Here is a 12310-nt window from a genome sequence, read left to right on the forward strand (position 1 = left end):
TTCACAGCGACCGAAGAGTAATTACAGGTGTTGGCTCCCAAAGTTTCATTTAAATTTAGCTTTATTTGTACCACTGTTGGTGGAAATGAGGCTTGGCCAGTATTAACCATTTTATTATTTAGTTTAGTATTATTAACAAATTATTAAATAATGTTAATAATCATTACTATCAACATTTATCATTTTATTTGGGTTTAGCCATGGAGGTGGCCAGGTGGTGTTTTGAACAGTGTGTTTCAACTTTAAATTGAATATAAATTGTCAGTTTTGTTAAAGTGCACGTTGTTACTCAGTAGGTTTGTGGTGGGTCTGTGTTTTCTTGAAAGCTTTCAGGTGGCGCCAGTGCTGTTGGTGTGCAGACTGGACCGTTCACGTTCCATGAACTGTCACCCCTTACGGAAACGGTCTTCATGGGTTCAGACCATGCGGTCCGCACTCACTGCTTGGCTCCCGAACCCTGATTGTTGTTGGAGGTCTTCTGTAACTGCCGTGTACTTTCCGCATACACGTAATAGAGGTTTACCAAAGAGGGCTAAACGTGTCAATCTGATGCCTCAGAGCCCTTTTTATTGCAAGCTTTCATTCCATTCTTCTTTGCTTCACACAACTACTTCCTCTTACATTTCAAGCCTTTGATAGAAGGAGGAAGGCTGTGATATAATAACATAATTTATCTTGCAACTTAAGTTTTACTTAGTATAGTCTTAAGATGAGAATGATTATGGTCTGTTTGTAATATTCATACCACTGACGGACAGTTACACTTTTCACTGGGTGTATTCACATGTAATGACAGTCCTTAAACACAGTTTTGTTTAATCCTAACCACATCCCTTTGTGGTTAGGTAGAGCCAGGATTTGAACCCTGGTCTGCCCAGTTCTAAAACCTACACTTCTGAACACTAGGCAACGCATTTTTCCTAATACTTGAGTAAGATTTAGGATTTGTTCCAGAATTTGTAATCTGTAGTTCACTAAGTACCAACACTTAACTTCACGAAGATAACATGAATTTGAAGGACGAGTGGCGCCAGTGTACAGTAGCGTCACCGACCCTGAGTGCCGCAGTCTTGAATGTTTGTTGCAGATCGCGCGCTGTAAGCAGCTCATCTGTGACCCCAGCTACGTGAAAGACCGAGTAGAGAAAGTGGGCCAGGTGATCAGAGTGATCTGCATCCTCAGCCACCCCATCAAGAACACCAGCGATGCCAACTCCTGCCAGATCATTATCCCGCAGAACCAGGTCAACCGCAAGTCAGGTGAGTGCCGAAGGGCAGCAGGCGCCTGTAGACGCCTGTTAGACATAATTCACTTTGTGTTTTATGCCAGTATCTGCTCTGTTACGGTGAGGAAACTAGTTTACACAGGAAAACAGTGTGACGGGTTCTTCCAGCTCACAGTGGCGCCAGGTCCTCGCGTGGGGGTGGACGTGGCGGCCGGGCCCCCTGGCCTCTCGCCCACCGCGGTGGTGCGCACCGCTGCGCTGCTGGGGGCCCGTGCTGCTGTGCTGACCTGATTTACCTGTTCGGTGTGTTTTTGGAGCCAATGACAGCACTGCTTTTACGTCATCGTTTGTCTACTTCATACTTGTCTTTGACTTTGATTTCTCTGATTAAGGTCAGGGGTTTAGCTCTAAAATCGTAATTCCTAATCTGTTTGCTTTAACCGGCTGTTTTCACCCGGGAGCTGCTTCTGTGTCTTCCTTTCATCAAAGTTCAACTTAAAAGGGGTTGCTAGCTTTTAATGGCTGGTGGAAGCTGTCTGTGTTTCATTTTCTCCATGAAAGAAACCAAGTCACTGGAGATTATTAGTAGGACAGAGGGACTTAAACATCCATCAAGGGCTCCCAAGCGGCCTCTGGACCCGGGAGGGTAAAGGGAGCCCAGCGAGGATCTTCTCTGTGGGAAATCACCTCGCTACTTTGTGCTGTGCAGACACATAGAACCTGTGAATTGTTAGATGAGCTTGTTCGCCAACTCAAGAATAGCTTAATGCTGTTTGCGGTTTTATATGTTTTAAATCAATGAGAAACCAGTCGTTAAATAAGTCCTTTCTTAGCTATTCAGAACCTTTCTAGACACGGGGTTCAGCAAGGAAGAGCCCCCCAGTGAGCTGTGGCGGAGCTGGGGAGTCTCATTGCCAGGCCCAGGGGCTCACTGCCGCATACGCCCCTCCCCTCCAAAAGGCTGAAAGTCGCTGGGTGGATTTGCCTGTTGTGCGTAGGCCCTGCTTCCTCCGCGCAGAGCTTAGGCTTAGACGACACGCCTCTCCAAGCCGCTGGTCTCACCTCGGTGAAAGGCGGCCTTCCCGAGCGCACGCAGGGCCTGCAGTTTCGGGCCCTGTGCTGAGCGGCCTTCCTTGTTTCAGACATCTACGTCTGCATGATCTCCTCCGCACACAACGTGGCTGCGCAGGGCAAGTACATCGCCATCGTCAGCACGACTGTGGAGACCAAGGAGCCCGAGAAGGAAATCAGACCAGCTCTGGAGCTCTTGGAGCCGATCGAGCAGAAGTGAGTGACGCGCTCGTTTGCTTCAGCTGAGACAGACTCTGGCTCCGCAGTGGGGCGCACCCACGGGAGCGGGGGAGGCAGCCGCCATCTCCGCCAGCCTCGCCGTGTGCGTGCGCGCGCACGGAGCTCACCTGCTGACTTAATTCTCTCCCCCTCCAGATTCGTTAGCATCAGTGACCTCCTTGTACCCAAAGATCTGGGGACAGAAAGCCAGGTGAGTAGCCGTCTGCAAAGGGTAATTAATTACCAGGCTTTACTGGGGTCGTCCCTCAATAGCCTCAAGTCTTGTGATTTTCATTTTCAGATCTTTATTTCCCGCACGTACGATGCGACCACTCACTTCGAGACAACCTGTGATGACATCAAGGACATCTACAAGAGGATGACAGGGTCCGAGTTTGACTTCGAGGAGATGAAGCGCAAGAAAAACGACATCTACGGGGAGGACTAGCAGCAGCGCAGCCGTCGCCATCAGGACAGACGTAAACTTTGGCAGATGACGTGTATTGTATGAGATCAGTGTTGTAAGGCCTGCTTTTGTGATCAGAACTGAGATTGCAGAGCACTGTACCAGTAAATGTCCCTCCCCTTTCTAACATCATGTATTAACTTGTTTTCATGGAGTGGCTATGCAGAATTGGCAGGTGCCCACATTCTGTCCAATTTAACCTATACTGGCTTGATTTTTCTAGTGAAGGATCAGTTTTAAAACATTGTGATACTGATACAGAGAACTCGATACGGCATTTGTATCTTTTAATCAGTGTGTAGCCTTTGCCGTTACTGCTTCTGCTGCTCCAGAGCGGACCGCGTGCCACCTGCCACCTGTCCTCCAGACGCGGAGGAGGAAGACTGGAATTGACTTCTCCATCACTGGGGACAGCATCCCCCACCATGCCCCATCCCCTTACGTGTCTGTCAACTATTACGGCAGTGCCCAGGCAGCACGGCCACGAGTCTGGTTTACGTGGGCCTCAAATTCTAACGAACTCCAGCGTCTGAGTCATTTTGGAGGGAGCCTGTGTGCGGTGTTTAACCTAGTAAGATTGATGAGAGCAGAGGGAAAGACCCATCATAAAGCAGATAAACCTAGAAGCTTCTTTTGTATCCCAAGTGTGGCCTCTTCCACGGACCAAGCTGCGATGCAGTATTGACTTGACAGAACCCCCACTCCAGCGGTGTCTGTACTGCAAAATAAAGCCCCCCCTGGAAACCAGCTTCCTCGTGTCGGTGTGTCGTGTCCTGGAGGGGCAGAGCTGTAGGCACTGTGCCGGCGTGGGCCCTGGGGGCCTGTCACCGGGCCGTGCTGGTGCTTCAGAGCCCCGACCTTCCCGCAGGTGACGCTGTCGGGTGGGACGGGTGCTTGACTGCTTTCACTTAATTTAAACTGTGGTTAGAAGTGGTTTTTTACTGGTACCTCCTATGGCCTTGACAGTTAAAGCCTCGCCGTGTATGCCGTCACTTAGCTCCGAGGAACGAGGGGTGTCTCAGCTGCGTTCTCTTCGTCTGAATGCTGAGTCTTACAGTTGAGCCTGACAGACAGACTAGGCAGATGGTCTGTCACAGGAATTGGGGTGTTAATAGCTAGCATCACACGGTGATGACCTCAGCTCAGTTCTCAGTCTCATGCTCCTTTTTTGGCCAGAGGATTCTTTGTTGTGGGGGCTGCCCTGGTACCCTGGATGCACCTCCCTGGCGTGATGACCCAGAGTCTTCCAGGGCACAGGCTCACCCGCTTGAAAACCACTGCTTGTCTGCGTAAGATTGAGACTCCAGCCGGCCCTTCCCCTCGCCCTGTACTCACGCTGTGAGCTGCTGGCGCAGGCAGAGGCACAGGCTGGGTAAGCAGCACCTACAAAGAGCACCAGGGCCTTCTCACGTTCTCCAGTCGGCTTACTTACTGAACGGCTGCTATTTCCGTGCCAGGCCAGCGAGGTACGAAGGTGAGGAGCCTTCAGTTCCGGAAGAGGTGGCCTCGTGGGCTCTTCAGCAGGGGTCGCACGACTGTGTCAGGCAGGCAGCACCTGGCAGGTGGCAGGTGCCTGCCAACGTGCTTTTCCTTCCCCTTAGTACTTGAGCTCAGGGTACCAAGGATGGTGACGGTCCTCTTAATAGATTCTTAAACGAGCGGGCTTCTACACAAGCGCTGATGTAAAAATAATTAAAACTGTTAGCTTCCTCCTCCTGAGACAATCACAGAACTAGTGCAGCCAGCACGCCCGGCCGAGGAGGGGGTGTGAGCAAAGCAGGAAAAAGGCTTTGAGAGACGTTTCTGTACAGGTCTCATGTGACCCCGTGGAGGGCCAGGTGCAAAGTCCTGTAACTGTCCTGTCGCTGCTGCAGGGACACCTCGCCCTGCGAGGGGACGCCCTGGGCAGGTCAGTGGGGCCTAGGCTGACAGATCGAGGCCAAAGTGAGGTAAGTGGTCGGATTCCTCTGGAAGCTAGTCCTTCCGCAAAATGGCCTTCCAAATTTAAACTATAGAACGTTCTCTACAAATTTTTGCTATAAAGTCATTGCAGATGCATTTGAATGATTTTTAGTTGTCTTTTATTAAAAAAAGAAATTAGTTACAAAAATCTTTGTTCCAAATAGATACTATGTATCTTACAAATGTTTCTGCTTAGTTTTAAGGATTACTGTAGAAATGATTTCTAATATAAATAAGTGATTATTTCTTCCTCAGCTGATTTTGTAGTGTACCAGTTACAAAAACTAAGTGAAAAATTTGTACCATTTAGGAAAAAAAAGTGTTACCTTTATGTAGTGTTGCTTGAATAACAACAAATAAAACCACTTAGGATTATAGTTTTTACACTGGTGGTGGAACCTGTAAAACAGTGTAACATGCATTACATGTGCCGTTCTGACCTTCACATGCAACAACAAAGCTACTGATTAAAACGGGTTTTTTTTTTTTTTTTTGCTAGTTTTTGCTACCGTTGAGTACATTTGTAAAATTTTTATTTTTAACGTTAAGTTCAATTAAAAGCTTTGAAGGCATACTGTTCAAAGTGAGAATAATTTAGAACAATGGCAACACTGCAGCCCAGAGCTTCTGGGGACCAGGCCAGACGTCCCAGCGACGTGAAGATGGAGGAGAGCCTTCCCGCGGGCTGCAGAGCACTGATCTGAAGTTCTGTGTACCTCAGAGGTTTTCAGGGAAAAGGGAAAATAACTAATTTCTTGTTGGCATCAACGATGTCTAAGTAAGCTGCAGTTGAATTACCTGGGTAAGTACAAAATTGACAATAATTCCATCTTTAAAACCAAATAACCATGAAGTATCTCATCAGCAGGAGGCTGCCTAAGGGGGAAACAAGTGTCTGCGTCTGGGTCACAGCAGCTCCTGGCCTGGCGTCAGACGGCCTGCAGGTGACATGTACGTCGTTCCCAAAGTAGGTCAGTTACCTCATGAGTGACACTTGAGTGATGCCATTTATGCCAGACCAGCAGCAGCTCCACCCCTAAGTAAGCAAACACTTGAGCTCTGCAGCCTGATGTGTAAGGTGCAAGACAGTTTTCGCACAGCTGGTCGCTCACGGGTGACGTTACCTGCTGTCAGTCCCTTGCTGGAGAGTGAGGGCTGGGTCCTTACCAGTAGCTACTCCTAAACGGAGCGGCTACTTTTTGTATATTTTCAACGAAGTCATTTACGTCTGTGACGAGGATGCCACCATTTTCAAAGATTTCTCTGGAGACCACAGGCTTTTCTGTAAAAAGAAAAAAATCGGTGAAAAATTCATCTACGTACAAAGTAGCAGAATCCCTTTAATTAAAAAAAACAAAAAACAAAAAAATCCACCCTCATGCATGTAAGGGGAATTCCAAAGCAGCCACTGCCCCGAGAGCGGGGAAGGGGAGGCTGCAAACCTGATCAGTGACAGCTAGTCACTCCTTAAGGCATCCTCAAAAGCCTGGAGCAGAAGGCTCCTAGCGAGACAGACCCCGTGCTGCCCCCCCCCCCCCCGCCTCGCCGTGTGCGGTGCCAGGACACGCCGGGTCTGAGCTTATTCGGCTGCCAACTGGGGCAGGTCCGCACGTTTTACGGTGTCCAGGGGCTCCCTGTGGAGGACGTTCTCGAGCGGCCCTACCACGGCGCCAGCTGGTTGGATTTACCTGTTAGGAAGACGGCAAACCTGGCGTGGACGTGCTGAACCTGCAGGCTTAGCAGGCACTTCAGGTGCTCGGTTTTTGCTGACGACCGAGAGTCACACTGGTGGTAGGGGAGCGGCTCGGTGATGTCCGCGCTCTGACACGACTTCAGGATCAGGCTCTTCCTGTGTGCGGTCGGGTCCACCCTGGAGGAGGCGCGCAGGCGCGCAGAGCAGGCCCGGCGTGGAGAAGGTACCTTCATTTTCAGTTTTATTCCTACACTTTCCCTAGACTTCGCTGCTGTCCCGCCGAGTTCCTGCACAACATCGCAGGCGCGCCTACTCCTCCTTAGGTAAAATACGGGGGCCTTGTCCCACAGCAGGGGCCCTACAGTCACCTGCCACCGCGTCCACCCCTGCCGCTTGGCAGGTGTTTCTGAGTAGTGGCCCTCCTCCTGCCTCGCCCCACAGCAGCGCCCCCAAACCTTACGCTCCCTTCAGAAGCTCTACACTTAACTGTTGGTCAGAGTCACCAATTTCTTGGAAAAAAAGTAAGAACAAGATTTAAACTGAGGTGGAAAAGAACAAGGAATTCTAGCTGTTACATGATTTTAATGAAATTGGTGACTGACCGTTTTTCCTTCCAGAGGAAAATGTTCCCGGGACTTCTCCCCCTCCGCCCTCGGTTCCGTCTCGTGCCAGCACTCGCGAGCCTGGCTGGAGGGAGACCCGCCCCGCACCTTCCCACAGCTGGTCACGAGCGCTAGGGACCCCCGAGCTTCCCTCCAGGCTTCATCCTGTGTGCGTGTAAAGGCTTAAGGTTGGCGCCACGCTGTACGGAGCTTTTACTTCTGTTACTGAGTAGACGTCTGGATGTGCTTCTACTGGTGTAAGCTCTGCGTGAGGTCGCTTTGCATCCCTTTAAAGGGCTGCGTTTCCGCTTAGCCCTGTGCTCGCCCAGAGGTGGCCCTGAGGCTGCTGCTGTCTTTACCGATCCCCAGCCCTGGCTATAAACGTCTCTAGAAACAGTGGTTTTTAAAAGCTAGGTTTTTTTTTGGTTTTAGTTTTAGATAAATTCTCCCCCACAAAGGTCAAAATAATATGGTGAGTTTTCTGAAAAGTTATTATTATCCAAGACTGGCACGCTCTGAAGAGCAGACTCGGGGCCAAGGGCGACAGAAGGCCGCGCTCCCCCGACCCAGGCACGCGGGGGCCGCCGCTTCCCCTTAGTCCTGAGGGCGACCCTTCCCCCCCCCCCGCCCCCAGGCGCTGCCTTGAGCCCCTCCCTCGCTGAGGGCGGCAGCGACCCTCGTCGCGACCCTCGTCCCGCCCGCACCGGCGCTCTAGGAGCCCGAGCACCGAAGCAGGAGTGGCCGCCAGGTCGGGGAGGGGCCTGCCGCGTGGACGGCCAGTCTCCCGGCCCTCGCCCCTGTACTGCCCATGCCCGTGGGGCCCAAAGTGGTCCTGTGACTAATGTCCCCTCCTCTGTAGACCTCCCTGGGCCTCGCACCCCTGTCCCCCCGCAGCCAGCAGGCCTTTTCAGCCAAAGAACCAATCAAAACGCCGTGAAAACCCCACTCACACTTCTAAGAAGGCTCGCCTATTTACAGGCTACTGTTTAAGAGTGAAAATTAAGGATACACGCGTTTCATGCATCTTATAACTCTGGCAACTTAAAATATGAATAACTCAATTTTTAACAAACAGTAGAGACTGAACCGACGGACACTTCAGGGCTGCAGGGCCTGTGCTGCGCGGGCGCAGACAGTGCCTCAGACTCGCGGTTACGGTTACAACTCGCGCTTCCTCCACCGCAAGCCCTGCTTTAAGAACAAAACCCAGACGCCTGTCAACGGACCGACACACCGAGCGCAGCAGCCTCGCTCCGGGACACGCGGGGCGCCCTCCCCTGCCGAGAAGGCCTTACCTCACGTCTTCTCTCAGCTTCTTAGTTTCCCTGTAGTGAAGCAGCCACTTCCACCTCCCATTTCCATTTAGTTTCTCCAGGATTTTGACAATTTCCTTCAGTTGAACTACAGAATAAAATTAAGTTTGACAAAAGAAGATGTGTTTTAGAATTTGGGGCTTGTCTGCTCACAGTCCCGTCATCGTTACTCGTGAGTAACAGTGCCCCCGTCTGCGTGTTTGCCACCACTGCCCCCCTCACAGCCGGGCAGGACCACGCCTGCTCACCCTCTGGCAGCAGGCGGCCGCACAGCGGAGCGCTGCCTGACGAGCAGTGACAGCTTCTAACGTACGAGATCATGCAGTTGGAACAAAACTAGGAGGTCCCGTTGCAACAGAAAAGCCAGGTCTAGGTTCCTAAACACAGAATCTACAAATGCTTTCCTCTCCAGTTTCCATGCAACGTTCATGCTTGTTCAGGGCTGTCCTCACCTCCCACCGTGTTCAGTTCTAATGAGCTATGCAGGCCGGGCAGATTCTGATTGTGTGTCAAGTGTCTGCCCTGTGCCCGAACATTCTTCCGTCAAGCTTGTTGCCCCAAAAGGACTTACATATGAGTGTTCAAGCAGATAACTGAAGACTTAGAGCCATTTTTTAGATTTCCACGACACTGACAAGATGGTAGGGGTGACGGCAACAGAAATGGAAAAGAGGGCTGATTCTAAACAAATAGGTAGTTGACTTGATTTGGCAAAGGAAGGAACTGAACATAGCCAGATCTCAGAATCAGTAGTTTAGCCACATTACTGAGAGGTTTGGTCGTGAAGGGAATCAGTTAAAACAAGAGGGTAAGAACGTGCCCGGTGGGAACCAGAATCACGTCAGACTGTGTGCACGGCCGATGGCACCCTGTTCAGTAGGTGGTGACTGCTGTAATAATCATTTCTTTTTGATGAAATAATTTTTGGGTCACTGAGTGAGGAGAAATTTGACTAGATAATAAAGTTAAATAAAAGACTAACCTAAGGTTAAAGTTTCTAATATTGTGTCATCTGACACCACGAAGCCTCCCGTCCGCAGGAGCTCCTGGTGGGTGCCGTCGAGCACGTCCTCAGGGCTGTCCACTCCGGCGAAGACGACGCTGGGGAGATGCTTCAGCTTCAGCAAAGAGGGAATCTGGGAAACAGGAAAGGACACCCCAGTGAAGACAGGTTCAGTGGGTCACTTCTGTCCCTTTTATTCCAGATTCAGAAATAGCGGGAAACACCTTTACCCTTGATGACTGAGTGGGAATCCTCCCACACAGGAGGAATAAACTCTGTTCATTAGCAACGCTGCAGACTCATTAAAATCAGTTAATTACGAAGTGGTCTCTCCCGCTCCAGAGGCAGAGAAGGCGGGGCCCGGAGTCGGGCGGGTGGCCAGCTCAGCACCGCTCGCCCCGTCGCAGCCTGGCGCGGGTCAGTGCTCTGGGTTCCGGTCCCCCCGACGCAGGCTGGTGCCCGCCTGGCCCGTAGGTTACACCTTCTTGGGGCAAGCAATTACTTTTATTTAACCAACATGTAAATATGGCAACAAAGAGTTAAGAAAATTTTCACAAATCCTTGTAAAGCAAGATTTGTTACTGTTAGGCAAGAGATGCAGATTCGTATTTCAGGCGAGGAAACTCACCGCTATGTCTCTTCACTGAACTTCTCCATTACTTTCTATGAGAACTAACCCTGAGACGTAATATGCCCCGTAAATACCTTGGTAAATGACAACAGAGTATCACCTCGACCCCACTGCCTTCCCCCTAGACTCAGTGCAATTGTGGTTTAACTTACTCCCTAAATAAAAAGGCAGTGATGAGTCTGAAAACTAGAACGTAAGATGCCCGGACACGCTTCTTTGCAAGAAAGTGGCTCGCAAACCTACCTGGTGCAAGTGCGACGCTATGTCCTCATTTCTGATGATGACCATCAGCGTGTCCTCCTCTCTGCGAGGAGCCTGGCAGAACCGCTGAGGGTCTGCTTCCACGTGGCCCCCTTTCCTCAGGATGTTCTGAAAGAGTTACAAACAGCCGTCACTACACGACGGATACTGCGCACAACTACTTGAAGGTTTACTGAAAACCTCAGAGGCGCACGCTGTTCACTGAGTTACATCCCAAAGGCAACATCAATGGTAGCCTGGCTCCTCATTGGATGAGCTTGGACCTAAACGCCCCCTGGGTATCACTGACACTGGGCTTTCCAAGTTTATTTCAGAGGCAAAGCACTTGATGAGCCCTTCATGTCCACAAGGGCTGAGTCTTCTGAAACATGAGACTCGTACACACACAAGTTTCACCCTCTTCAAGGGAATCACCCTGGGGAGGCAGACACTACTCTGAAAATGCCACCTCCGGTCATGACGTTCCTAGAGCTCCTGACAATACCCATGATGCCTCTGCACGGCTTCGAGTGCCATGAACACGGGCTCCTTCTGGAGAAGCCAGCAGTCCCCCGGATCCGGGCGTCTCTCTTCTCTGGAAAAGAGTGGGAGACGTGCGCGATGCTGCCGGGCTTTCGCGTGCTGCTGCAACGCAGTCTCCCGTCCCCTCGCACAGGACCGCTCTGCAGTGAGACGCCCGGGAGGGTGAGCCCATGTAATTCCAGAGGTCCCTTAACCTCCAACTTTGTCGTGACTTTGACGTTGTTTCCATGTAAAGGATTCTGGAGGTTTACCAAAAACATTGTCCGAGCATCCCTTCTTGTTTCCTTTATGAAAATAAGGTGTTACTTTGGTCTCCCCTGGATCTCAAAACAACTAAAAGTTTGACTATTTCAATTCTTCACTCAAAATGTACAGCAATGTCTTTTCACAGACATCCCTACAGGTAAGATTTCTTTTAACGAAGAGCCCACTAAAATATCTAAATATAAATCCTCACTTATTTTACTAAGAAACTATTTGAATAATACATTTTCTGTTATGTTGAACATTTTCATCAGATCTGTGGAATTCTGGGCTATTCTGTCACGTGCTGTATTTGGACAGTAATAAGCTGTCTTCCGAGAAACGGGGGCCTGACACCCTGGCACTAGCGAATGCTTCCGGGCTCCAGGGCAGAAGCACTCTCCACAACAGCTTTCTGAGCTTCTCCAAGCACTTTGCTCTTGACCACACTTAACTCTCAAATTTATAATGTGTCTACTTTGTCACTTGAAGGTCGGTTTTAACCTTTGCACAAAATCTGTTATTTTTTGTTGTACGTAGAGGCTACATGATGGACTGAAAGCCATTTAATGCTCTATTTTTCCAGCTACACCGCTCACTGAAATGGCGTGGGACTGTAGCAGAGACAACAGGAGGCGGAGGGCGTGGGGGGCGCCAGATCTGGCAACTGTGAAGAACCATGGACAATGAAAGGGTCCCTGACGGGGAAAAACCAGTTATACAGAAGGTTGGGTTCCACAGATTTGGAAAAAATGAAATAAAAATCCTATTTAAATGGCACAGCAGGAAGCACTGGCCACCTTGCAGGAGGCTACACTGAAGGCCTGAAGCTAAGGCCTGCCCTCCCCATTTCCCCAGTCTGTGCTCTGCCTCCCAGCGCAGGTCCCCCTCTTAATGCAAACACGTCACCTTTCAGAAGTACTTCTCAGTGCCTCCCACCACCTGCAGCCTCTCCGCGCCCCTCCTCCCCGCCCAACTTGGTTCCCATGACCACGCTGCACCCCAGGCGCTGCCCGGCCCCGAGGACCCGCCCTGGGGTCACTGACAGCTGCGGACGCTTCCCGCTCCTCGGAGGCTCAGCACTGACGGGTTTATCACT

The 12310-nt window shown here is 50.6% G+C and overlaps 2 protein-coding genes across 6 annotated transcripts in view; one reads left to right on the plus strand and one right to left on the minus strand.

The window, feature by feature from the left end:
• The window catches only part of GDI2 (GDP dissociation inhibitor 2), a 30431-nt gene extending 26703 nt beyond the window's left edge, over positions 1 to 3728 (plus strand). The window contains exons 8-11 of the mRNA XM_074358210.1: positions 1088 to 1259; positions 2368 to 2512; positions 2672 to 2726; positions 2817 to 3728. Of these exons, the coding sequence (XP_074214311.1) occupies positions 1088 to 1259; positions 2368 to 2512; positions 2672 to 2726; positions 2817 to 2963 (519 nt within the window). The 3' untranslated portion in view covers positions 2964 to 3728. The remainder of the gene's footprint in view (positions 1 to 1087; positions 1260 to 2367; positions 2513 to 2671; positions 2727 to 2816) is intronic.
• The window catches only part of TASOR2 (transcription activation suppressor family member 2), a 73267-nt gene that overhangs the window by 7587 nt on the left and 53370 nt on the right, over positions 1 to 12310 (minus strand). For 4 of the 5 annotated variants that reach the window (XM_074358208.1, XM_074358206.1, XM_074358209.1 and 1 more), the window contains 5 exons: positions 10429 to 10554; positions 9534 to 9687; positions 8534 to 8639; positions 6632 to 6813; positions 5046 to 6225 (listed from right to left, as the gene is read on the minus strand). In XM_074358208.1, coding sequence (XP_074214309.1) covers positions 6107 to 6225; positions 6632 to 6813; positions 8534 to 8639; positions 9534 to 9687; positions 10429 to 10554 — 687 coding nt within the window. In that variant the 3' untranslated portion in view covers positions 5046 to 6106. Of the gene's footprint in view, positions 1 to 5045; positions 6226 to 6631; positions 6814 to 8533; positions 8640 to 9533; positions 9688 to 10428; positions 10555 to 12310 lie in introns of those variants that run through there. The other variant, XM_074358207.1, reaches the window with a different exon arrangement.

The sequence above is a fragment of the Camelus bactrianus genome, chromosome 35, assembly GCF_048773025.1.
Source record: "Camelus bactrianus isolate YW-2024 breed Bactrian camel chromosome 35, ASM4877302v1, whole genome shotgun sequence".
NCBI lineage: Eukaryota > Metazoa > Chordata > Mammalia > Artiodactyla > Camelidae > Camelus > Camelus bactrianus.